The 27283-nt window shown below is 38.4% G+C and overlaps 1 protein-coding gene across 10 annotated transcripts in view; it reads left to right on the plus strand.

Annotated features, from left to right (window-relative positions):
* The window catches only part of LPGAT1 (lysophosphatidylglycerol acyltransferase 1), an 88228-nt gene that overhangs the window by 15093 nt on the left and 45852 nt on the right, over positions 1–27283 (plus strand). For all 10 annotated transcript variants that reach the window (XM_019030310.4, XM_055370837.2, XM_055370858.2 and 7 more), the window contains one exon: positions 23410–23528. In XM_019030310.4, coding sequence (XP_018885855.1) covers positions 23410–23528 — 119 coding nt within the window. The remainder of the gene's footprint in view (positions 1–23409; positions 23529–27283) is intronic.

The raw sequence follows: 27283 nt of genomic DNA on the forward strand, positions 1-27283 counted from the left end.
TGAGCCGAGATTGTGCCATTGCACTCCAGCCTGGGTGATAGAGCAAGACTCAGTCTCAAAAAAAAAAAAAAAAAAAAGAAAAGCATTTGTCATGTTTGAGGAACAAAGGGAAGGCCAGTGGCTGCAGCAGGGAGGGAGTGAGGGGGAGAGGAGTTTAGTGGTTGAGGGAAGCTGGTGAGGCCAAATCCTTTAAAGCTTTGTAGTGCATATTAAGGATTTTGAAATTTATCTTGAGGAAACCATCGAAGAGTTTTAAGTAAGGGAATGATGAAATCAGATTCCCATTTGTAATTCTACTCTGCAGCTTTGTAGAAATGGACTCAAGAGAAGCCAGTGTGTGTGTCCAGGAGACCGTGTGGAAGATTCTCACCTTATCAGGTGAGGGTGATGGTTGGTCTAGTGATGATGGCAGTGGAGATGGAAAGTGAACTGATTGGAGAGTTTTATAGGAGGGAAAATTGTCAGGAGTTGCTGAGAGATTAGACATGGAGGATGAGGTAGAGAGAGAGGTGACAGGGATGCCCCTGAGGTTTCTGGTGTGAGCTGCTGGGTAGATGGGGAAGTTCAGAGAGGAGGTAACTGAGAGGAAAGATTTTAAAAATTTAAAAATTTAGCATAGGGTATATGAAAAACATCCAAGTGGAGCTGTGAAATTGACATGGATGTGCAGTCTGGAACTTGTAAGGGAAACTTGAGCTAGAAAGAGAAATTGGCAAATTATCCATGGTGTTTAAAGCTGCGATCACCTAGGGATATCTCGGTACGAAGTGATGAGAGGCCCAGGATTAACTTGTGAGGGAATGCCACCATTTGGAGGTTAAGAGAGGAAGATGGGAAGAGAAGAAGTGGAAGGAATGCCAGCCTTAAGAGTGTGGGGTCACAGAAGTCCACAGTGTTTCAAGGCAGGGACCTGCTGAATGCAGCTGAGCATTTATTTACATTTTCCAAGATGAGAGCTGAGAGATCTTTTATTGTATTTAGCAAGAGCAGCTTTGTTGAGGTGGTAGAAGTGTAACTAGATTGGAGTGGGTCGAAGATGAATGATGAATGGGAGAGGACAAAATGGAAACAAGAATCTATGATTTTCCAGAAGTTTGGCTGTGAAGGAGTAGAGGGTGATACTGGAGGGAGTGATATAGGGTCAAGGGAAGACTTTTTACATTTTTTATTTTTTAACGTGGAAAAGTCTAGATCCTGACCCACTTAGGGTTGTACCTGATGAGACCAGGATCATTTACTTACACAGCTAGTGTATTAGGAAACTATTCTTGGTGAGAATTGAATGAAAGAATGCATATCAGCACTCCATACATGGAAAGCACTTAAATGTTGGCTCTGTTGGCAGAATCAGGCTGAGTGGTCCAGAGCCCCCATGGATCTGGTCCTGTTCCAAGCTCTTTAGTAAGGCTGCTCTCCTGCAACCCCTCCGCATTTTCTCAGTTTCATTCTTCCTCTCCCCAAAATCTGTTCTTTGTTTCTTTGAAAATTTCTACCTGCCTATCTAACCTCGTGACACCCTTCCACACTGCTCCAGTTTCCACTCTTTGCCTCCCTCTGAACCTCTTTGGCATCAACTCTGTAATTGTGGTTCCTAACTATTGGGCTGAGATTTCCTGCAGTGCTTCAGAGTTATCTCAAGGGGCAGGAATCCATATGCATATTAAGTACCATCTGTGGATGAATAAATAATGTGTCTTGTAAATATGTGCTAATGTTTTTCAAATATATGTGGCTGCTGTTTTGATTAATAAGAAATCCTTTAAAAGCTTTTAAATTTTGTTGTTACTTTTATTATGGATATTTTCACTCAATTCTAAAAGAACTGATATGTTAAGGCTGGACACATTTTTTGACCTTAGCAAAGAATGTTCATACTTGACAAGGTTAGGAATCATTGCTCTACAACATTCAGATTTCTCCTTCATGTTCTTGACTATTACCTTTTCTTTTCCTGTCTCTTTAACAGACTTGTAAATTGCTTAAGGGCAGGGGTTGTGGTTCTTTCTTCTTTCTTGTACCTTACTGCAGAGGTTGGCAAGCTACAGCCCTTGGGCCAAATCCAGCTCACTGCCTGTTTCATAACTCCCCTCCAGCTAAGAAGCTTGTACAGATGAACATTTGCAATCAACCTGATGCTAAGAGAACACTAACTTTGAACTCCAATTAAGCAAAATGTTCTCTCCTGAGAAATAATTCCATTCTTGTCATTAGTAGACCTGCATTATATAAATTGTATTCAGTTATTATTAATTTTTTGTTTTGAATTTTGTCAATAAAATTTTCATAGAAATTTGTTAGAAAACAAATTTGTTACATAAGTACCGACATAATACCCTCATTTGCCTCTTGGCCTGCATATTTGAAAATTTTGCTATCTGATCCTTTATAGAAAAAGTTTGAGGACCCCTGCTTCGTAGTCATAATTTCTAACCTTGTCTAAACATCTGAATTATTTGAGGAGCTTTAAGTAAGAAAACATACATATTTATAAGCATAAATATATATATTCCTGTACCCTGGAGATTCTGAATCAGTACATCGGGGTGGAGCCTGGGAACTTATATTTTTAACAAATTATTGAATTGTTTGGGAATCACTTCCTTTTAATGCATTCATAGAGTTGAACCCCAAGAGATAATGAAATGAATATTGAGTTATATTCATAGATAAATTCTTACTTCAGCATTTAGTAGCTATGAGACCTTATCCAAATAACTACTTGTTTTGCTGGTTTAAAAATTTTTTAATTCTTTTATTTATAGACAGTTTTGCTTACTTTCTGCAGTGGTAGTTCTTTTACCTTTGAAGGTTTATTAGAACCTCTTTAAGAATCTGATGAAAGTAAATAGCCCCTCCCTCTAGAAGGGTGCACTTGTGTTAATTTCCTGTGACTACCAAAACAGATTACTACAGAAGTGCTTAAAGCAACATAAACTTATTCTCTCACTGTTCTAGAGGCCCGACATTCAAATCAAGGTGTCAGCAGGGCCAAGATCCCCCCAGAGGTTCTGGGGGAGAGCCCTCACCTCTTCCAACATCTGGGCTGCATTCCTGGGCTTGTGGCTGCACCACTCAGCCTCGGCCTCCAGGGTCACATTACTGCCCTTTCTTCTCTGTGTATCTCTTACACAAGGACCCGAGTCATTGGATTTAAGGTTCATCTGGATAATCCAGGATAAGCACTTCCTCTCAATATTCTTAACTTAATCACATTTTTTATCATATAAAGTAACATTCACAGGTTCCAGGGATTTGACATGGATATCTTTGGGGTTGTGGAGGGGTGCATTTTTCAGCTTTCCATAGAACCTTTGCACATGGTCACAATTTTACAGTTTCAAGGAGTCACAACTCTGAAGTCCATTAATGGATCCTATGGACTCTAGGTTTGGGCTCCTTGCTCAGTGAGAACCTTATACCTATAGTGTGTTCTAGTTAATCTCTTTATTCTTTCCTGTCTCTGTGTCATATGCTTACATTAATCATCCTATTAATACCATTTTCAAAATGATGTTTTTTTCTTGTAACCTTAGATTTTTCCATGTATAGTTTCCTGGTTAGGTTAATTTCTCTGGTTCCCTTAGAAACTGTTTATCCTTTGATAAGACTTTTTGTTAAAAAGAAAGCCCTCCCAAGCCTTTTTACTTCATTCTGCAGTAGGGAGACTAACTTCTGTGCCAACACAGATAACCAGTAATGCTTCTAGTGAGAAGAAACACCTTGATTGAGTATCTGCTGTGCCAGGCCCTTTAACAAGTGCTTACACATGGCTTCTTACTTAATGTTGAAAACAATCCTGTCAAGGGAAGTGGTATCAGTGAGCAAATGAAGGTCTGTGGAAGTTAAGTAATGTGCACAATGTGAGTGATAGAGCTGGCAAGAGCCGAGCTAGTCTTTGAGTGAAGGGCTGCTCTAAAGCCCATGTGTTTTCATTATACCATGAAAACACAGCACACTTCACTTTTAGTTAAATGGTTAGTAATCTCGTTAGACAGGGGCTACCTGTGTTTTGGTTTCACTGGATTCTAGTTAGATTTACAGTGCTTACTTACAGTATTACCTTGCACAAGTATCTTCTCTGATCCTTAGCTTTAAATAACACTAATACCTGGATGGTATGTCTTTTAGGGCTGTGGTAGAAATTGAGAAAATATAGACTGAAAGCCCCTCCAAATAGAAAAATTTTGCTACTGTGTAGTATAAATACAATTAATTGGTTTCTCATTTCAGAATATTCTTAATACTTTATTCTTTTCCTTTTCTAGATTTCAAGATTTGGGAATGTGGCTAAGCCTGAAACCAGAGGATACATTAACCCCAACTATGAATTTCTTTGCTTAAAACCTCTTAGGTATTTGGCTGTTGTGAATTCTTACATTCTGCTTTCTGCTCTTTTATTTCAAGGGGCATCCCCAACTTTGTGTAGCTCAGTTCCACTTAGGATATCTACATTTGTGGTAACTTTCTGAGCAGTTCTCTTTCCTAGGTCAGTTTTTACCTCCTCTCATTACCTCTTTGCCATGGTTTTAGCTGGTGGCTTGGAACTGTGCTCTGGAGACTTCCTCTTTTTTCTTGTCTCCCTCCCCTAATTTATTCAAACCCTCATTTATCTATAGATAGTCTTTTCTGCATGGTTAATATCCCATCTTGCTTTCTTCATCTCACTAGTACTATCTCCTTCTATCTTTGCTCTTATCCTCCAGGATATAAAGATACTCTCATCTTTTTTGTTTTTTAGGCAGAGTCTCACTCTGTCACCCAGGCTGGAGTGCAGTGGCGGGATGGCAGAGTCTCACTCTGTCGCCCAGGCTGGAGTGCAGTGGCGGGTGGCGGGATCTTGGCACACTGCAACCTCCACCTCCCAGGTTCAAGCAATTCTTGTGCCTCAGCCTCCTGAGTAGCTAGGACTACAGGTGCACACCACCATGCCTGGCTAATTTTTGTATTTTTTGTAGAGATGGAGTTTCATCATGTTGGCCAGGCTGGTCTTGAACTCCTGGCCTCAAGTGGTCCACCCACCTTGGCCTCCCAAAGTGCTGGATTACAGGCATGAGCCACTGCACTCAGCCAAGATACTCCCATCTTTTAAAAAAATCCCCATTTAGCGAACTAGCCTCCATCATTCCCGACAGCTCTTCATTCCTTCCCTCTGACCCGTATGTTATCAGTTCCTTTTACCTACTGGCTTTCTGTTGTTTATAACATAATGTTAAGGATTCTGGTGCTTTAATAACCTGGCCCAAGCCTACCTTATCTTTTGGGTGCTCCCTCCCTTTATTCTTTCTGCTGCAGTGTAGAATGTCCCTCCTATCAAGACCCAGTCCTTTTGTTTGGATTTCATTCCTCCCTGCTTGCTCATAAACCTTCCTTCATTGTTAATGTCCTCTTTCTTTAACTTTCATAAAAACTCTTGACTTTCCAATTACTTTTAAAGAATTGGAGGATATGGTAGCCTGGGTCTGTGTTTCCAAATATCAGCAAGAGACTAGAGCTGAATAGTGTCTCCCCACTTTGGGTGGTGAATGTTCTCTTTATTTAAACACAGTCCCACTGCTCCCTATTGTCATATAGGCAGCCTACTTCCCTCTGTTGTCACCTGTGTGGTGATAAAACAGGAATTTTGTATTCCCTGGCCTAAAGTCTAGTATCCGACTTTTAAAAGTAATCCTATAATCTGAATTTGTATTTATAGATATAATCTTATTTCCTCTTCTTCTCAGTACCAGCTGTCTCCCCAAGAAGGTTACTACCCAGGCATGTTCTCGCTGTCTTTTGTATCTCTTCCCTTCATATTTCAGCTCACAATGACTTCTTTTCCTAGCTTCTGTGGTACATATTTTTGTGTGTATTGTATTATTTCACAGTTTGTTTTTTATTCCCAATAAGTGAGCAAACTTCTTGAAGACAGGGATTGTATTACCTCAATTAAAAAGTTGACTTAAGTTTTATATGGAAGAAAACATACCTTTAAAAAGCAAAAATCACACAGCTAAGTGAGATGCTGGCATGATGATGGGCATATGAGATGCTGACATGATGATGGGCATGAGAGCTGAATATGACAGGGAACAGCATATTCAAGATTCCAGTCTATCTGTACTCCAGGGCATACATCTGTTGACTGGAAAGGCAGGCAAATTGTGTATACTATTTAAAATGTTTATCTGTTTTAATTTTTCTTTTTTCCTTCCACCCTCTATCTTGCGTCACGTTCTACTTTCTCTTGAATTGCATTAATTACTTCATGATAGAATTCTAGTATACTTTTATATCTTCTGCAGTGGTAGAACCCTGTGTCTCTCTGAAGAAAATAAAACCAGTTGAATGAATGAACATATCAATTAGTGCTTTGGGGGATAGTGAACAGGAGGTGGTGTAAATTAATTATATTTACCATCTGTGTTTTTCTTTTCAACTAATTCAGTCAGGCAGGGAGGAACCATAGAGTTACGTTTCTTCTGCTTGACTTAAAATATCTCAAAATTCCTTTCCGGCTCTACATTTCTTTAAGATCAAAACCCTTACTATATATAATAGTTCAGTTCTAAAGCTTTTTAGAGCTCTGTTAGCAAAACAGAGAGGTATTCGTGTTGTACACGTATTCCTGGCAATTTGGTGTAATCCTTTACCTTTAGGAGATGTTGGAATTTCCTTTTTTCCATTTACTCATTTTAGGAATTGTGTTAGTCTGTTCTTAACACTGCTAATAAAGACATACCCCAAACTGGGTAATTTATAAAGGAAAGAGGTTTGAATGACTCACAGTTCCACATGGCTGGGGAGGTCTCACCATCATGGTGGAAAGCGAATGAGGAGCAAAGTCATGTCTTACATGGCAGCAGGCAAAAGGGAGCTTGTGTAAGGGAACTCCTCTTTATAAAACCATTGGATCTCGTGAGACTTATTCACTATCATGAGAACAGCATGGGAAAGACCCACCCCTCATGATTCAGTTACCTCCCACCAGGTCCCTCCCATGACACATGGGAATTATGGGAGCTATAATTCAAGATGAGATTTGGGCAGGGACACAGCCAAACCATATCAGGAATCTAAGGCCGATACTGCTAAATTCCTTTACTTAAAGTTTTCCCAATGTTATAAAATTAAAAGACCTTTGATTTACATTTGAATCTCTGAATTCAGTGTTGTTGCTCAACTTATACATAAATGAAAGGAGCTATTTAAAAGGGTGAGACAAGAAACCTTTGAGCAAGTTGGGGATTTTGTACAGGTGGAAGTGCTGTTATTGGGAGATACTATAGAAAGAAACTTAAGATGTAAAGTCTTAGCTACCTCAGCTCTCAGTGGTTTAACACAATTAATTTTTTTTTTTGGGAGTCTCGCACTGTCGCCCAGGCTGGAGTGCAGTGGTGTGGTCTCGGCTCACTGCAAGCTGCGCCTCCCAGGTTCCGCCATTCTCCTGCCTCAGCCTTCCGAGTAGCTGGGACTATAGGCGCCTGCCACCACTCCCAGCTAATTTTTTTTTTTTTTTTTTGTATTTTTAGTTGAGACAGGGTTTCACTGTGTTAGCCAGGATGGTCTTGATCTCCTGACCTCGTGATCCGCTCGCCTCAGCCTCCCAAAGTGCTGGGATTACAGGCATGAGCCACCGTGCCTGGCCAACACAATTAATTTGAACCAGGCTACTTTGGGGGAGAGGTTGTTAGATAGTAAATGGAAGAAAATAAACACGAAACAAAAAAGAATGCAGTCCATTTAGTAATGCCTCCCATTATTACTTTGATCTGGAGGAAAAAAGATATTTACTGTTTGGCCCATTACAGAAAAAGTTTGCTGAGTCCTGCTCCAGGGTAAATATCCAGAAGTGGGTTTTCTGAGTCACGTTGTAAATGTATGTTTAACTTCATGAGAAACTGCCAAACTCTTTTCTGGAGTGGCTATACCATCTTTCATTCCATTAGCAATGTTCCAGTTGTTCTCTACCCTCACTAGCTCTTGGTATTGCCAATATTTTAAAATTTTACTCATTTTAGTAAATGTATAAAGGTAGCTTGTCATGTTTTTAATTTTCATTTCCCTAGTGGCTAATGATGTTGGACATCTTTTCATATAGTTATTTGCCATCTGTGTTCTCTTTGGTGAAGTGTCCAAGTCTTTTCTTAATTTTTTTAATTGGGTAGTTTGTTCTCTTAATGCTGAGTTTTGAGAGTTGTTTTTTTTTTTTTTTTTTTTTTTTTTTTTTGAGACAGAGTTTCGCCCTCGTTGCCCAGACTGGAGTGCAATGGCGTGATCTCAGCTCACTGCAATTTCCACAACCCTGCCCGGGTTCAAGTGATTCTCCTGCCTCAGCCTCCTGAGTAGCTGGGATTACAGGCATGTGCCACCACACCCGGCTAATTTTGTATTTTTAGTAGAGACGGGGTTTCTCCATGTTGGTCAGGCTGGTCTCTAACTCCCGACCTCAAGTGATCTGCCTCCCTTGGCCTCCCAAAGTGCTGGGATTACAGGCGTGAGCTCCTGCGCCCGGCCGAGAGTTTTCTATATACTTGGGATATAAACCCTTTGTTGGATATGTGATTGCATATTATTTTCTCTCATTTTATTCTCTTAACAGTGTCTTTTCCTCATTAAAATGTTTACATTTTGATAAAGTCTAATTTATTGATTTTTTTAAAAAATTGGGCAGCCCCCAAGCCAGAATAGGTTGAGAGAGACTCCCCAGTTCGTTGATGTTATTTTGTTTTATGGCTTGTGTTTTTCATGTCATGTCTAAGAGTACTTTGCCCAAACTCAGGTTATGGAGATTTTCTCCTGTGTTTTCTTCTAGGAGTTTTATAGTTCTGCATTTTACATACATCTCTGTGATCCATTTTGAATTAATCATTCTATCAGGTATGAGGTTTGGGTCAAGGTTCACATTTTTTTTGCAACATTATTTGTTGAAAAGACTATTCTTTTTCCATTCAGGTGACTTTACATCTTTGTCAAAGATCATTTGACTATACTTATGTAGTCTATTTCAGGATCCTCTTTTCTGTTCTGTTGATTTATGTGTCTGTCCCTTCACCAATGCCACACCATCTTAATTATTGTAGTTTTATGGTAAGTTTTAAAACTGGGTAGTGCAATTCTTCCAACTTTATTTTTTTTTTCAAAGTTATTTTGGCTAGTCTAGTTTGCTGACTTTTCTATATACATTTTAAAAGCCACTTATGTGCAAAAATTTTTAATGCAGTTTTGACTGGATTTGAGTTATATTTGTAGATCGAGTTGAGGGTGAATAGACATTTTGCTATGTTGAGTCTTTTAATCCATAACCATAGTATGTCTCTTCATTTTGGGCTTTTTTGATTTCTTTCTCAGCATTTGGTAGTTTTGAGTATATAGATCTTGTTCATGTGTTTTAAATTTATACCTAAGTATTTCATTTGGGGAGGAGCTTTTGTAAATAGTATTTTTAAAAAATTTCAATTTCCTGTTGTTCATTTCTCATATAAATAAATATGATTGATAGCTATGTCAGTCTTGTATCCTGCAACTTTGCTAAACTCACTTATTGGGAATAGGAGTTTTTTGTAAATCATTTAAGATATTCTACATAGGCGATCATGTCATTTGTGAATAAGAATTTTATCTCTTCCTTTCTCATTTTTTGTTTCTTCTTATTAAGCTAGCTAGGACTTCTGGTATAATATTAAATAAGAGTGATGAGAGTGGACATTTCTGCCTTATTTTTAATCTTAGGGAGAAGCATTCTAAATACTACTAAATACTATGTTTGTTGTAGGTTTTACGTTTAAAACTTTATCACACTGAGGGAATTTTTTTACTCCTAGTATGCTGAGAGTTTTTATGATGAATGGATACTGAAATTTATTGAATGCTTTTTCTGCGTCAATTCATATGATCATGAGACCTTCTTTTTTAAAAAAATTTTATGTATTAAATTTTTGATTCAGAGGGTACATGTTCAGGTTTGTTACATGAGTATATTGCATGATGCTGAAGTTTGGGTTTCCAGCCCAGGTAGTGAACACAGTACCTAATAGGTAGCTTTTCCATCCTTTCCCCCTTCCTCCATCCCATCCCTTTTTGGAGTCCTCAGTGTCTACCATTCCCATCTTTGTGTCTGTGCGTATCCAATGTTTAGGTCCCACTTATAAGTGAGAACATGCGGTATTTGATTTTCTGTTTCTGTGTTAATTTGCTTAGCGTAATGGCTTCCAGCTGTATCCATGTTGCTGCAGAGGACATGATTTCATTCTTTTTTTTTTTTTTATTGCTGTGGAAGGTTTTCTTCTTTAGACAGTTAATGTGGTGAATTATATTGATTGATTTTCTTTCTTTTTTTTTTTTGAGACAGACCCTCACACTGTTTCCCAGGCTGTAATACAGTGGCTCAATCTCGGCTCACTGCAACCTCTGCCTCCTGGGTTCAAGCAATTCTTGTGTCTCAGCCTCCCAAGTACCCGGGACTACAGGCATGTGCCACCACACACGGCTAATTTTTGTATTTTTAGTAGAGATGATGTTTTACCATGTTGGCCAGGCTGGTCTCAAACTTCTGACCTCAAGTGATCCACCCACCTTGGCTTCCCAAAGTTCTGGGATTACAGGCATGAGCCACTGTGCCCGGCCTGATATTTGGATATTGGACCAGCCTTGCATTCCTGGGGTAAACCTAACTTGGTCATGGTATATACTGTTGGATTCCATTTGCTAATATTCTATTGATAATTTTTGCCTGTATTCATGATGGTTTTAGTCTGTAGCTTTTGTTTGCTTGTCTTTTTCTGGTTTTGGTATCTGGGCAATACTGGCCTCATAAACTTGAAAGCATTCCTTCCTTTTCTGTTTTCTGGAAGAGATTGCATACAGTTTGTATTATTTCTTTTTTGAAATGTCAGGTAGAGTATGCCAGTGAAACCATCTGGGCCAAATTATTTTTGGAAGGTTTTTGACTATAAAATCAATTTCTTTAATAGAAATTGGTTATCTATTCATCTTAGATGAGTTTTGATAGTAATTTGTGGTTTTCAAGAAATTGGTCCATTTCACCTAAGTTGTCAAATTTATAGTTTCTAAAGTAGTTCATAGTACAGATGGTCCCTGACTTTTCATGGTTCTACTTACAATTTTTTGACTTTATGATGGGATGAGAGTGACATGCATTCAGTAATGCTTGTATCCATACAACCATTCTGTCTTTCACTTTTAGTACCGTATTCAATAAATCACATGAGATATTCAACACTTTATTATAAAATAGGCTTTGTGTTAAAATGCATTTTTGACTTGCTGTATTTTCAACTTACAATGGGTTTATCAGGAACCCCATGATAAATCAAGGAACGTTTGTAGTGATGTCTTCTCTTTCATTCCTGTTATTGGTGATTTATGGTTTTTATGTTTTTTTTGTTGTTAAAAATTAATTTGATAACTTGTATCGGCCTTTTCAAAGAGTCACTTTTGCTTTCATTGATTTTCTCCATTTTTTTTTCATTTCATTGATTTCTGTGTTTGCTTTTGACTTTGGTATTTTGTTTTTTGATTCTTTGGTATTTAGTATTCTGTCAATCTGGAACTTATTTACATCCCCCCAATTTTAAGTTTCTCTATGAATTTATTCAATGGCTGGCTTGAAGAACATTTTTAAAAGTCTTCATGTCTTCTATAATGTGCAGTTATATGACCACTACCACAGTCCCATTACCTCCTAAATTTTTATACTTTCGATTTATTTGCTTTGGTGACTTAACGTTTGTGGGTAGGAATATTTTTACTCTTTATTTTAGGAAAGTCATAGTACTTTTTGTAACACACACCCATTAGTTCTTTGGTTTGTATACTTATTGGTCTAGCACTTTACTATAATCAATAGCCAGTACCCAACATTAGAGAACTAACTAATCTCTGCACTTACATGTAATACATTATTATGTGGCCATTAAAAATCATATTGTGGGAGAATAATGACAGCCAATTTTATATGATATATTGAATTTCAAATTGTATAAAACAGAATTTAAGAATCATTCATTTTTGATTTAAAAAATTGTCTTTATACACAGAGAAAAATAACTGGAAGATATACTGTAAAATTTTAATAGTGTTTTCTTATCCCTGGATAGTGAGATTTGGGGTAATTTTCTGCCTTGTGTTTTTTAGTATTCTGATTTACTACAATGAATATATGTTATTTTAATATTCAGAAAGCCTTATCTTTTTAGAAACCTATTTAAAATAATATTTTAAAAATAAATTTTTGTCAGGCGTAGTGGCTCACACCTGTATTCCCAATACTGTGGGAGCCCAAGGTGGGAGGATTGCTTGAGCCCAGGAATCTGAGACCAGTGTGGGCAACAAAGCGAGACCCTGTCTCTACAAAAAGTAAAAAAAATTAGTAGGGCATGGTGGTGGAGGCTGAGGCAAGAGGATCATTTGAGCTTGGGAGGTTGAGGCTGCAGTGAGCTTTGATTGTGCCACTGCACTCCAAACTGGGTAGCAGAGTAAGACCCAACCTCAAAAATAAAAATAAAAATAAGCCAATTTTGAGGGCTGGGTGTGGTGGCTCACGCCTGTAATCCCAGCACTTTGGGAGGCCGAGGCAGGCAGATCACCTGAGGTCAGGAGTTTGAGACCAACATGGCCAACATGGCAAAACCCCATCTCCACTAAAAATACAAAAATTAGCTGTATTTCGTCATGCATGCTGGCAGTCCCAGCTACTTGAGACTGTGGTAGGAGAGTTGTTTGAACATGGGAGGTGGAGGCTGCAGTGAGCCAAGGTTGCGCCACTGCACTCCAGTCTGAGTGACAGAGCAAGACTGTGTCAAAAAAAAAAAAAAAGAAAAACTGAAAAATAAATACATTTTCTAGTTTGTATTTGAATTTTATTGTAATTTTGGTAGTGTCAGTATTTGGAGTTTTTCTTTATTATTAATATGTAAATCTACTCAGAGCTGAGCTATGTATAAAACTGTTCACTTTTACTTTCCTGCACAGAGTTGTTCCTAGATTTAATAATTTTTGTTTCTTCTTTTGCTTACTTTGGTATGAAATGATCACTAATTCACCCCCAACTCCTTTTCATTTTTAGATCTCCTCTTAAGTCATTCAGATACTACTCTACCAATTTCATCTTTTTTGGAAAGTCTGTCTGGGAAATGCCTAACTTGCTCCAATTTGGACTGGTTATCCACTAAGCCTGGTATACAGCCGACATCCTGATTATCTTCCTTCCCTATCATCCTGAAAATCCTTTTTGCCTGTCTCCTTGGCTGTGTTCCCAATTTCTTTTTTCACGTCTTTCTCTTTCTTGGTTTATTTCTTATTTTAGTGAAACATATCATCCAATATCTTCATGAGAGCAAGAGGTTAATTTTTCAAAATGTCACACACTTGAAAATATTTTTCTGTGCTTGCACCTGATTGGTTATTTGGCTGGGTGGAGAATTCTGGGTTGAAAGTAGTTTTTCTTTGGAATTTTTTTTTCTCTTTTTTTTTCCCCAGGTAAGTGCAGTAGTGAGGAAAACAAGTTCAGTCTTTGAACAATCAGTTGAAATAACTCACTACCTTTGGACCAGCCTTTCTTCATAATTTTGAAGTCATTATTATTTTAATAATAATCTCTACAATATTTTTTGCTTTCAGAAGCTATTGAGAAATTCCAAGTTAATCTGATTCCTTATCCTTATATGTGTCCTCTTTTTCCTTTCTGACAGTTTGTTGGCTCTTCTCTTTGATTTATTGTTTTGAAATTTCATGGGGATGTATGTCTTGGTATAGGTCTGTTTTTATCCACTGTGCTAGCTATTTGATGTCCCATGTCAGAGTGGAAATCCACACCCTCAAATGCTCTTTAACTACATCTTTGATTTCTTTTTCTCTGTTCTTTTTTCTGGAACTCTTGTTATTTGAAGGCTGGATGTTGTGGAATTGTCTTCTAATGTTCAAGTCTTTCTTCTCTTGTTTTTCATCTTGTTTTTAAATCTCGTGTTTGGAAGATTATCTCAACTTTATCTCTCAGTTTTTCTATTGAGACTTTTATTTTTACAATTATGTTCATTTCCAGCAGGTCCTTTTTTTTCTTGTTCTTGTCTCATGGTTATTATCATCATCTCATCTCTTACCTCAATATAGATATTAATGCTGGTCTTTTGAAGTTTTCTTTTTTGTGTAATGCCTCTGTTTCCTCAGATTCTTTATTTTTCTGTTTGCTGTGCTCTCTTTCACATTAACAGCCTTTTTCAGGTCTCCGGCAATATATGACTATGTAGGGGAGGAAAAACTTTTCCTCTGCCCTCAGGTTTTGTAGCTATCGCCTGTTTTGTTAACCTAATTAGGCTAACAAAAGACAGATTGATAAGAGAAAAGCATACACATTTTATTTGATGTTAGCATTTTTTATGTGGCACAGGGGGCTTCATAGAAAAGAAGTGAAAACTCCAAAGAAGCATTTAGATTCAGGATTTTATATACCTTTTTCTTTCTTTCTTTTTCTTTTTCTTTTTTCTTTTTTTTTTTTTTTTTGAGACAGAGTCTCACTCTGTTACCCAGGCTGTAATACAGTGGTGCAATCTTGGCTCACTGCAACCTCCACCTCCCAGTTTCAAGCAATCCTTCCGCCTTAGCTTCCCGAGTAGCTGGGACTACAGGTGTGTGCCACCATGCCTGGCTAATTAAAAAAAAAATTTGTTTTTAGTAGAGATGGGGTTTCACCATGTTGGTCAGACTGATCTCGAACTCCTGACCTCAAGTGATCCACCCTCCTCAGCCTCCCAAAGTGCTGGGATTACAGGAGTGAGCCACCGTGCCATTTCTTTTCTTTTCTCTTCTCTTCTTTTCTTTTCCCTTCTTTTCTTTCTCCTCCCCTCCCCTCTATTCCCCTCCCCTCCCCTTCCCTTTTTTAAGAGACAGGGTCTCGCTCTGTCTCCCAGGCTGGAGTGCAGTGGCGTGATTATAGCTCACTGTAGCTTTGAACTCCTGGGCTCAAGTGATCCTCCCTTCTCAGCCTCCCAAATAGCTAGGACTATAAGCATGCCCAGTTAATTTCTTTTAAAAATCTTTTTTGTAGAGATGAGGTCTTGCTTTGTCACCCATGCTGATCTTGAACTCCTAGGCTCAAGCAATCCTCCCACCTTGGCCTTAGTGCTGGGATTACAGGTGTGAGTCACCAAGCCTGGCTTTATATACCATTTTAACAAAGGGTAATAAATTGAAGAGAAATGACTGGATGAAGGAAAGGGGTTTGAGTTTCTAAGGGTGGCAAATTGTAGGAAAGTGACTAGGAACTACATGGGGGAAACTAATGGAAGGAAAGGATTATTTTAGTACGGTTTGTTGTGCAGACTCATCCCTGCATTGACTCCCCATTCCTGGTGATAAGAATATTCTTTTCTTCCTAGTATCAGGAGGGTAACTTTTGCATGGGGAGTTTATGCCTTGTTTCAAGCTGAAAGTGGGGATAACATAGAGCCCTTCACACATCTGCTTTTCTCATCCCCTTCAACTGTCTGTTCTTGTTTTAAGAGTGAGAGATTAAAATGTTGATTTGTAGCCAAGCAAGTGGCTGTGGCTTATCAACATTGAGCCTCATTGTAGGGTGATCTTATTGGAATATTTCACTGGGGAACCCCAAATGTCAGTATTTTTAGGTCTTTCCTCTTGAGGTGATCAAATTCCCTAGAGGAGATTGTTCCAAACTCTTGGCTGCCATATCCTGGGAGCTTAGTGGGTGAAGGGAAGGGAATCATAGAGATGGATCTTTGTTTGCTATAAACGTGTGTTTATTTAGTCCTAATGTTGTTAGGATGATTCTCACTTGTTATTTAACCTCACCCTGATTTTACCACAGGCTTATATTGACATAATTTTAACTTAGTGCTTCTCAAAGGAGATTGGGGTGGAGTCAGGATGTTTGGAATTACCTTTTGGATTGTAACAGACTATTGGCCAGGCAAGCTAAAAGTTTTGCAATACTGATGAGCTGTAGGAGGAAGAATTGCTTCACCCAAAATGCCACTAGCTCCCCTTTTGAAAACAGTACAAGTTTAACTTAAACTAAATCTTAATGACAGTGAAAGTTAATTCCCAGTTATTATCTTTGATTTTCCTGCTCTTCCCTAATTCATGCTTGACAGTGGTGTTTCTGATTTTAATGATATTTGAAATTGGAATTCTAAAGATTTCTTTTACATAGATAGGCGGAGTGGAAGCAAGAAGACTAGTTAGGAAGTCATTGCAGAAGTCTAGGCAAGAGTTATTGGTGGCTTGGATTAGAATGGTAGTAGTAGAGAGGGCCAGGCATGGTGGCTCATGCGTGTAATCCCAGCACTTTGGAGGCCAAGGTGGGCAGATCACCAAGACCAACCTGTCCAACATGATGAAACCCTATCTCTACTAAAATACAAAAAAAAAAAAAAATTAGCTGGACACATACCTGTAGTTCCAGTTACTCGGGAGGCTGAGGCAGGAGAATCACTTAAACCTGGGAGGTGGAGGTTGCAGTGAGCCGAGATTGTGCCACTGCACTCCAGCCTGGGCAATACAGCGAGACTCTGTCTCAATAATAATAATAATAATAAAGAATGGTAGTAGTAAGAAGAAGAAAAATAGAGGATCTGAATGTATTTTGAAGGTAGAGTCCACTGGACTTAGAGATGGATTGAATGTGGAAGATTAAGGAAAAGGAGGAATGAAAGATAGTCTTAGGTTTCATCTTCAGATGACTGGGTGAACAGCAGTGTTCTTTGCTAAGATGGGGAAGACTAGGGAAAAGAGCCAGTTCTGTATTGAGCAGATTATATTTAAGACAATCCCATCTGGGTCCAAAGACAATGTTGATTTTTTTTCTTAGATACCTGCCCCTTTAGACTTGGTTATTATTCAACTGTCATTGAGAAAAATGCTTGATTATTTGGCTATATACCTCTCTACCCCTCCTTATTGTTGCCATCCACCATCCTTATTTGTTGAGGACTTTGGGACTTGGCTTGTCCACCCTATTCCCTGGCATAATCATGGGCAACTTCAGGGGCTGCAAGGGCATTTATCCAAGTTCCTGTCCTTAAGGTTCTTTGACATGAAGCATGCCAGCAGTGACAATATGATATTGTGGTTTTTAATCCCAGTTCCCCTACTTCCTGACTATGTAAGTTTGAAAACAGTGCTTAACCTTTTGTGCCTCATTTTCCTCATTTGCATATTGGGGATGATACTATCTGTACATTCGGAATTTTGTGAAGATTAAATCAGAAAATAATGTAAATTATTTTCTGTTACTAATTACTAGTGCATGGCACATAATAAACATTCCATAAATGTTAGCTATTAAGATTATTACTTATATATCTATTTAATAATATCTGCTACTATTATTATTTTAGTTATGTAACCCCTCCAAAAGCTACCTCTTGAGCCTTGCCTTCTCAAATTTTAACCTCTTAAAATTTAAGAGTCAAAGGGACACTGACCGTGATTTCCTAGTGTGTACAATGTACTTGCTTAAAAAAAAATAAAATTAAACTTATCAGCACTTCAATTCCAGTGGTTCTTATTTAGAAGTATGTATTAGGAGGTTTTTCAAAAGTCTGGGCCTTCCCTTGGGAAGCTTGACTAGAATGTTGTGGAGATGGGGGTGGCATCAGCATCTCTATGTATGATTGCCCTCCCTCCCTCTCTTTTCTAGGTAGTCAGCTGTTTGTTTGCAAGGCTTCTTTTCCTCACCAGTCTCCACTCCATTAATCAGTACTTTAAGCCACTCTCTCATGGCCACTTTTAATGAACTAACACCCTCCCTTGGATGAATCCAATCCTGTCCGCCTCAAACCTGGACTGCTGAAAGCCACAGTTCTCCAGCTATGTGAAATTCACTTATGGATTATTTTGGCTCTCTAATTTTTTATTTGTTTTTTTTTGTTGTTGTTGTTGTTTGTTTGTTTTTAGAGAGAGTGTCTATATATGTCAACCAGACTGGAGTGTAGTGGCATGATCACAGCTCACTACAGCCTTGAGCTTCTGAGCCCAAGAGATCCTCTGCCTTAGCCCCTAGAGTAGCTAGGACCACAGGTACATGCCACCACACCCAGCTAATTTTTAATTTTTTTATAGAGACAGATTCTCACTTTGTTGCCCAGACCGGTCCTGAACTCCTGGCCTCAAGGGGTCCTCCTGCCTTGGCCTCCCAGAGTGCTGGGATTACAGGTATGAGGCACTGTGCCCAGCTGGCTCTTTTAATCTTTACTATTAGACTGATTTTCATATGACACAGTAGGCATAGGGCTCTTTTAGTTACTAGTGATTCCAAAAGTGACTTTAATCCCATTACTCAGGATCTCTATGGTACTGTCAATTAGATCTTCCTCATTTTTGCAACATGTTTAAGTAGCATTAATGATGTTATTGTTTCATAATGAGAAAATGAAGGCACAGAAGGATAAAATAGTTTGTTGCATCAGCTTGCGGGCATAATAAGCAACCTTTCTTCTCTCTGTTAATTCTGTTTTGTAGGCCAGTATAATGGCTTTAGTGTCACTGTTGTTAAGGAGTTTTTGATGGGTTGTTGTTTCTGTTTTCTTTTTGAGATGTGAACTGTCCAGATTAATTCTAATCTATAACTTTTGGGAAAAGTATATTGATATACATGTTAGAATGTGTGTGTGTATGTGTGTGTGTTGTGTGTATGTAGTGGATGATAACCTTTAGCTTTTGTTTTCAATAAGAATTTTAAAATTTATTACAATTAGAAAATTTTTCCTCCAGTTTTTATTCAGTTGTCCTTTTTCCCTTTGGAAATAGTGGACCTGACCCAATTCTTTTTTGAGAATTCATTTCATAGAGCAGCGTGTTAGAATATTTTTGTTCTTCTAATCAAGTGCAGTGTAAGAACTGTAGACATCCATAACTTCTTTTCTATCCCTTGGTTAAGATGTTAGCTTTATTACTATATTTACTGGTCCTGGAATAGCAAGGCATAATCTGAGGAGCATAGCTACTTCATCTGTGTAATAAATTGCTCTTTCACTACAAACATTTTAATACTGATTTTGTTAGTCATTTAACTTTCTAATAGTGGTCCTTAAATTATGCTCTAAAAGAATAATACCATATATATTGGAAATTAAATTTGTTGTTGAATAAAATTAGAATTATTATAAAATTCAACATGACCTTATTGCTACCTCAGGATAATTTCTTGGCAAAAAGTTGATCCAAACTGGGTGTGGTGGCTCATGCATGTCATCCCAGCACTTTGGGAGGCTGAGACAGAAGGATTGCTTCAGCCCAGGAGTTCCTGACTCAAAAAAAAAAAAGAAAAGAAAAGTTGATCTAGGTACCTTCATTTTGTTTTGTTTTGTTTTTTTGAGACAGAGTCTCGCTTTGTCACCTAGGCTGGAGTGCAGTGGCTCAATCTTGGCTCACTGTAACCTTTGCCTCCCAGGTTCAAGCGATTCTTGTGCCTCAGGCTCCAAAGTAGCTGGGATTACGGACATATGCCACCACACCTGCTAATTTTTGTAATTTTTAGAAGAGACAGAGTTTCACCATGTTGGCCAGGCTGGTCCCGAACTCCTGACCTCAAGTGATCCACCCACCTTGGCCTCCCAAAGTGCTGGGATTATAGACATGAGCCACCACACCTGACCACCTTCACTTTTTTGATTCAGCATGCTATGTGAGTCTTGGTAAATTGACATTTGGTCTGAAAATAAATTTTGGCTAAGTTCTGATTGAGAGATAAAACATGTAGTGGATTAACTCTTAATAATCATACTTTAAAGTATAATTTCTGAAAGTATTTAGAAGTGAACATTAAAAACCATTTATAATACATAATATTAGATTATATATAATGTGCTGAATATTAAAAGAGAATGCAATTCTTTTCCTATACTTGATAAGAAAAGAAAGACTATAATTTTGGGGAAAATAGAATGGAAAGGGAAGAGAGAGGATGGGGAAAATTGAGGGAGGGGTTATGTTAATTCCTTAGAGCTGCCATAACAAATTACCACAAACTGGGTTTTACAGCAGATATTTATTCTTTCACAGTTCTGGAAGTTAGAAGTCTTGAAATCAAGGCGTCAGCAGGGCCATGCTCTCTCGAAAGACTCTCAGGGAGGCTCTTCCCTTGCCTCTTCCAGCTTCTTCTGGTGGTTGTCCACCATCCTTGGTGTCCCTCAGCTTGTAGGTGCGTCACTTCAATCTCTGCCTCTGTCATCACGTGGTGGTCTCCCTGTGTGTCTCTCTGACCCACATTTTCCTATTCTTATAAGGACTCCAGTCTTATTGGATTTAGGTTTAGGGCCCACCCTAATCCAGTATGACCTCATCTTGATTCACAGATTTTGGGGGGACATGAATTTTTGGAGTATACTCTTCAACCCAGTACAGAGGGTTCCAAATTCAATTTATATTTTCATATTTAAACCAGTCACACTTACTAGATTTATCTGATTTATATAAAGCAAACAGGTAAGATATATTTTATGTAAAAACTTATTCTTATTTGCAGTTATATTGACATATATGCCTTCCCACTGCATGGGCCTAGGTATCTAGTATTTTCCACTCATGTAGCACAGATTGCGTTAAAGGACTATTTGGTGATGAGACATCTATTAATACAGATGGAGAGCCAGAAAACTTTCCACATTACCTCTTAATAGCCCACTATTTATAGAACCAAGCTAGACTTTTCCTGAGTTTTAACTGCTGTTCACTTTAGAATAATACTTGAAATGTTCTTACTTATTTTATATCCACAACACCTAACCATGCCTGATGCTGATTTATTGAATGAAGATTGTATTAATGAAAGAATGTTGTGCATGTGTGTGTGTGTTTGTGTGTTTGTGTGTGTGTGCATGTGTCTCCATTGGAGGGTTGTCAGCAGGGGCATATGGGGAGTTTTCATTTGGTTAGTATATTCTCTGTCCTTTTTAAAAACGTAACTAGGCTGGGCGCGGTGGCTCAGGCCTGTAGTCTCAGCACTTTGGGAGGCCGAGGTGGGCGGATCACCTGAGGTTGGGAGTTGAAGACCAGCCTGACCAACATGGAGAAACCCCGTCTACGGAAAATACAAGATTAGCCGGGCGTGGTGGCGCATGCCTGTAATCCCAGCTACTCGGGAGGCTGAGGCAGGAGAATCGCTTGAACCTGGGAGTCGGAGGTTGTGGTGAGCTGAGATCACGCCATTGCACTCCAGCCTGGGCAACAAGAGCAAAACTCTGTCTCAAAAACAAAAAAACCAAACAAACAAAAAACACAACTAGTGGCATCCATCATCCTATTCTACACTTTGCTTTTATTACTTAAAGTATATCATTTCATATTAGTACATAAGTGCTGTGTTTGCATAATATTCCATTGCATAGATATAATTTATTTAGCTAGTCTCCCTTAAAAATGTTTTTAATTGTGGTAAAATATGCTAACATAAAATTCACCATCTTAATTTTTCAAGTGTACAGTTCAGTCTTGTTAAGTATATTCACATTGTTGTGGAACCAATATCTAAAACTTTTCCATCTTGTAAAACTGAAACACTGTACTCATTAAACAAGAATTTCCCCCTCCCCCAGCCCCTGGCAACCACCATTCTACTGTTTCTATGAATTTGAGTTAGCTTCTCTTTCTAGTTGTTTTCATCTTTGCTTTTACAATCAAAGCTGCAGTGAGTGGCCTTGTGTACATGTCATTTTGCACATAAATGAGTATATCTGTAGGATGCATTTCTAGAAGTAGAATTCCTAGGTAAAAAGGTTTGTGCATTTATTAATTTTGAAATATGGTGCAAAATTGGCTTCTAAACAGGTCTCCCTATCCCTATTTCATCCTGAGCTTTTACACACAGGTGGCTTGAATTCTTTCCTTGCAGCAGTGAGTGAGATAAGGTTAGGGTAAAGGTGAATACTAATGTAGAATTGGCCTTTGATAATTCATATCAAAAAATGCTAGAAGATTCTTTGCAGAATTCTGATGTTTGAAAACTGAGGCTTGAAGTAAATTTACTGTAAAATGAGGTGGCTGAGTGCAGTGGCTCATGTCTGTAATGTCAATACTTTGAGAGGCTGAAGCCGGTGGATTGCTTGAGCCCAGGAGTTTGAGATCAGCCTGGGCAACATGGCAAAACCCTGTGTCTACAAAAAAAATACAAAAGTTAGCTGGACTTGGTGACATGCACCTGTAGTCCCAGCTACTCGGGAGGCTGAGGTAGGAGGGTCACTGAGCCCAGGGAGCTTGAAGCTGCAGTGAGCCATTGTGATTGCACCATTGCACTCCAGCCAAGGTAACAGAGCAAGATCCTGTCTCAAAAAAGTTAAAAATAAATATAAAATGAAATGAGGCATAACTACATAGAAATAACCACTGTTTCCCTTAGAATGTACGTATAGATTTTGGCGCAGTGACTTTTCATCTGATAACTTCAAATAATTTGGCATTTTTATTAGTTTTATTATTTTAAGGTGAAAGTATGCATTATTATGTCTGAATGTTTTCTTATAAAATAGAATCTGAAGGGTTGGGAACCACCTCTCATTGATGATCGGTATTAACAGTTTGAAATTTATTTTTCTAGACTTTTTTCAGTGCATTGAACAACACATGGATGGTATTCCTGCTTTAAAAAGATGGGATCATGCTATATTTACTGTTTTGTGATTTGCTTTGTTAGTTGATAATACATCTTTTTTGGGTTAATGAATAAGAGATATCCTCCATTATTTTAATGGGTTTATACTCCCCTATTACATCATAATTTTCTTGTCCATTCCCTTGTTGGTGAACATTTAAGTTGTGATAAACATTCTTTATACATATATCTTTGCTTATTTGAACAAGTTTCTGTAGGATAAATTCTAGGAAACAGAACTTCTAGATCAAAGGTATGACCATAGCTGGGCACAGTGGCTCACGCCTGTAATCTCAGCACTTTGGGAGGCCAAGGCAGGTGGATCACTTGAGGTCAGGAGTTCGAGACCAGCCTGGCCAATATGGTGAAACCCCGTCTCTACTAAAAATACAAAAATCAGCTGGGCTTGGTGGTGTGCACCTGTAATCCCAGCTACTTGGGAGGCTGAGGCAGGAGAATTGCTTGAACCTGGGAGGTAGAGGTTGCAGTGAGCCAAGATCGCACCACTACACTCCAGCCTGGGTGACAGAGCTAGACTCTGTCTCAAATATAAATAAATAAATAAATAAATAAATAAATAAATAAATAAATAAAGTATGATAATTTTATATTTTAATGTATATTTGGGGGCTCTATAAAAGTTATATTAACATTCTGATTTGCATAGGAAATAAACTTAGTTCTAAACTTTCGGATCTTTTAGCTAGGTGACATATCATCATTAATATACATCATTTTTTCTAATATAAGGTTTGTGATAATATAAAAATCTTTAAAATGACAGCTTTGAAACTTTTTTGTTCTTACAGTGATGGAATGGGGAGAAGATATTAAAGCAGTTTCAAAAGATGAAGCAGTGATGTTGGTGAATCATCAGGCAACAGGAGATGTGTGCACACTGATGATGTGCCTCCAGGACAAAGGACTGGTAAGCTACCCTGAAGGCAGTAGATAGACATCCAGAAAGGAAGGTTAAAAAGGAATCCCATTTGGCCGGGCATGGTGGCTCATGTCTGTAATCCCAGCACTTTGGGAGGCTGAGGTGGGTGGATCATGAGGTCAAGAGATCGAGGCCATCCAGGACAACATGGTGAAACCCCATCTCTACCAAAAATACAGAAATTAGCTGGGCGTGGTGGTGTGCACCTGTAGTCCCAGTTACTCGGGAGGCTGAGGCAGGAGAATCGCTTGAACCCGGGAGGCAGAAATTGCAGTGAGCCGAGATCATGCCACTGTACTCCAGCCTGGCAACAGAGCAAGACTCCATCTCAAAAAAAAAAAAAAAAGGGAATCGATTCAAATATCTTACTGTGCTTTGAAATATAGACATAGACTTTAATATGTATACTTTAAATAAAAATTTAGAAAATAATAAAAGGAAAAATATATCATTCTAAGTCACCCAGAAGTGGGAATGTAGAGACTTAAAAAAAAAAACAAAAAACTGGGACAATGTGAATTATATTTCAATAAGACTGTTTTAAAAAATAGTAACTGGGATGAAAGCAGGTTAATATAGTTCAAATTGAGGGCTGTCTGGAGGTGAAGCAGTGGATTGCTAGTTTGAAAAATATAAACACAAAAAGCAGCTTTGGCCTGGCACAGTGGTGCCACTTGTAGTTCCAGCTACTCGGGAGGCTGAGGCAGGAGGATCGCTTGAGCCCAGGAGTTTGGGCTGTAGTTCTCTATGCTGATAGGCAGTCTGCACTAAGTTGAGCATAAATATGGTGACCTCCTGGGAGCAGTGAACAACTAGGTCACACAAGAAGGGTGCACCAGCCCAGGCTGGAAATGGAGCAGGCCAAAACTCCTGTGCTGATCAGTAGTGGGATCATGCCTGTGAAGAGCCACTGCACTCCAGCCTGGGCAGCACAGCAAGACCCCATCTCTAAAACAGAAGGTTGGGGGAATATTGCTTATGATAGAATAAATATTTATAAACTGAGTGGATTTAAAAAATAAATTCAGTCTTTAGCCTTAGGAGAATTATCACCTTAGAAGTTAAAGAGGTTATGTTCATAGAAAACTAAATAAGGTGTATAAATTAATGGAGTTAATGTGTGACCTAACAGTAAATAATCAAATCAATGGAAGTTCATTAAGGGCTTAGTAGTTATGATCAGTGACTATAGGAAGTGTAAACACCATCCTGCAAGATACAATTCATCTTATCAAGGTGCTGACAGCCTAGTGGCAGGTGGAAGAAGGGTATCACCAACAATGTTTTTGTTTGTTTGTTTGTTTTTTTGAGATGGAGTCTTGCACTGTTGCTCAGGCTGGAGTGCAATGGCGCAATCTTGGCTCGCTGCAACCTCTGCCTCCTGGGTTCAAGCAATTCTTGTGCCTCAGCCTCCCAAGCAGCTGGGACTATGGGCACGGGTACCATGCCTGGCTAATTTTTGTATTTTTAGTAGAGACGGGGTTTCACCATGTTGGCCAGGCTGCTGGTCTCAAACTCCTGGCCTCAGGTGATCCACCAACTCTTGGCCTCCCATAGTACTGGGATTACAGGCATGAGCCATAAACAATAATTAATTGACAAGTGAGATGGCTTCAGTGGAGGTTAAGTGCACTGTGTACCTCATGGACATAGAAAACTTTATGAAGGGGAGAGGACATAAACTTGGCCTTGAAGGATGAGTAGAATTTAGGTAGACTGGTAAAGCAAGGACTTCTTTCTTAATGAAACAATCTTGGCAAAAACGTCAAAGTGAGAATAAGCCCTGGTGTGTTTAGGTTCCAGAGATTTTGATTCACTAGGTTAGGGTAGGGTCAGAAAATGAGAGGAGATTAAATAAAAATATGTTTTATTATTGCAGAATCTGTTTTTCTTGTCTATCTGAAAAGCAGAGGCATAATCTCACTGGAATGTGGAATAAATTAAATCCTTTCGTAGATTCAGGATCTTGAATTGTTAAAAGAGTATCACCATGTAGATATATTTGCATTTATAATAATATTTATTGCCTGTCCTCTAAGTTCATGACGTCAAAATTTTGCAAAACTAGTTGATTTGGCTTTCTATAAAAGAGAATCTCCAATTAGTTAACATTGTAACTCTTACAGATAGGATCATTACATTTATAGTGATTATCCTGAGGGCCTACAATGTCCTTAAGTGTTTTTTGAAACTCGTGATTAAAATGGTCAATATAAATATGTCTAACTGTATTCTAACACCAGTTTGGCATAGATGATAACTGTATTAACTAGAATATTAGGTAATTTAAAATTCCCCAGTCATGTGGACAAAAGAAAGTTTGGTTGGCTTGTTTGCCTTTATAAAAATATTTAAGTTAGTTTGGCTAGGTTCATTTTTCTATCCCAAGTAATTTTTTTTTATTTTGAGATTAGTTAATACTAAATAATGCTCTGATAATATTGAATACTTTGCAATCTAGAAGAATATTTTATTTTCTTTCATAAAGGAGTAACTGAGAATATAAGGGTGGAAGCATTATAATCTCTCCCTGCTGCCTAATAATTACAGAGCAATATAATTTGTATTCACTAGTAGGAATGTTTACTTGATTTATTTTATACTTTATGGATACCTTCGAAGAAGGAAGGCTATTGTGGGCCAGTTGAAAAATATTACTTTGATGGTAATGTAATTATAACATAGCTTTTTGAATTCAGGGGACTTCTTGAAGCCCCCATTAGTTTCTCAGTGGGAGTACTGTTGGCATTTTAATAGGACAACAGTGTTGCTGAGAACTGTCCTGGGCATTGCCAGACGTTTTGTGTACCCAACTGCCACACACTAAATGCTAGTAGCACTCCTTAGTCCTTGTTGTCACAAGGACCAAAATTATCCTGCAGTTTCCATACTCACCCAATGAAGAACCATTGACCTTATTATAATTTCAAAAGGACAAAAAGAGTGCAGTCATTTAAGTCTCTAGACGATGTTTTGATACGTAGAAAATCTGTGCATCCAGATAAAGAATAATTGATATAGATTGATTTTGTCTGTTAGAAATAATGGAAAAGTTCTGAGTGACAGACCTATCAAACATTGACAGAGTTGATTTAGGCAGCTTATGTTTACTCATCCTTCTTTTGAAGAATATGAAACAAAGGATTAATTGTGTTTTCTGAAAGTGTTGGTACTTTTTTTTTTTTTTGAGACGGAGTCTTGCTTTGTCGCCAGGCTAGAGTGCAGTGGTGCCATCTCAGCTCACTGCAACCTCCGCCTCCTGGGTTCAGGTGGTTCTCCTGCCTCAGTTCTCCCGGGTAGCTGGGACTACAGGTGTCCGCCACCACACCTAGCTGATTTTTGTATTTTTAGTAGAGACGAGGTTGACCAGGATGGTCTCGATCTCTTGACCTCGTGATCCGCCCACCTCAGCCTCCCAAAGTGCTGGGATTACAGGCGTGAGCCATCGTGCCCAGCCTGGTACCCTTATAATAAGTGTCTGTGAATTGTCTTGGCCTTTTATGACAATTTATGATAAAACTAAGAATTTTTATTTCTGTCAAAAGAACTTTATTAAATGTTTTATAAACATTTATTGACTTACAACATTTCCCCTAAAATAAGTTGGAACAGAGCTGTCCTTACAAATCTCAGGAAATAGTTTGGCTATCTTTACTGAATTTATGTTTTAAGTGACCCTTCTAACTGAAGAGATAAATCCACCATGAATGAAAGGTTAAATATAAAAGCTAGTTATTTGGCAT

This window comes from Gorilla gorilla, chromosome 1, assembly GCF_029281585.2.
Source record: "Gorilla gorilla gorilla isolate KB3781 chromosome 1, NHGRI_mGorGor1-v2.1_pri, whole genome shotgun sequence".
Classification (NCBI taxonomy): Eukaryota; Metazoa; Chordata; class Mammalia; order Primates; family Hominidae; genus Gorilla; species Gorilla gorilla.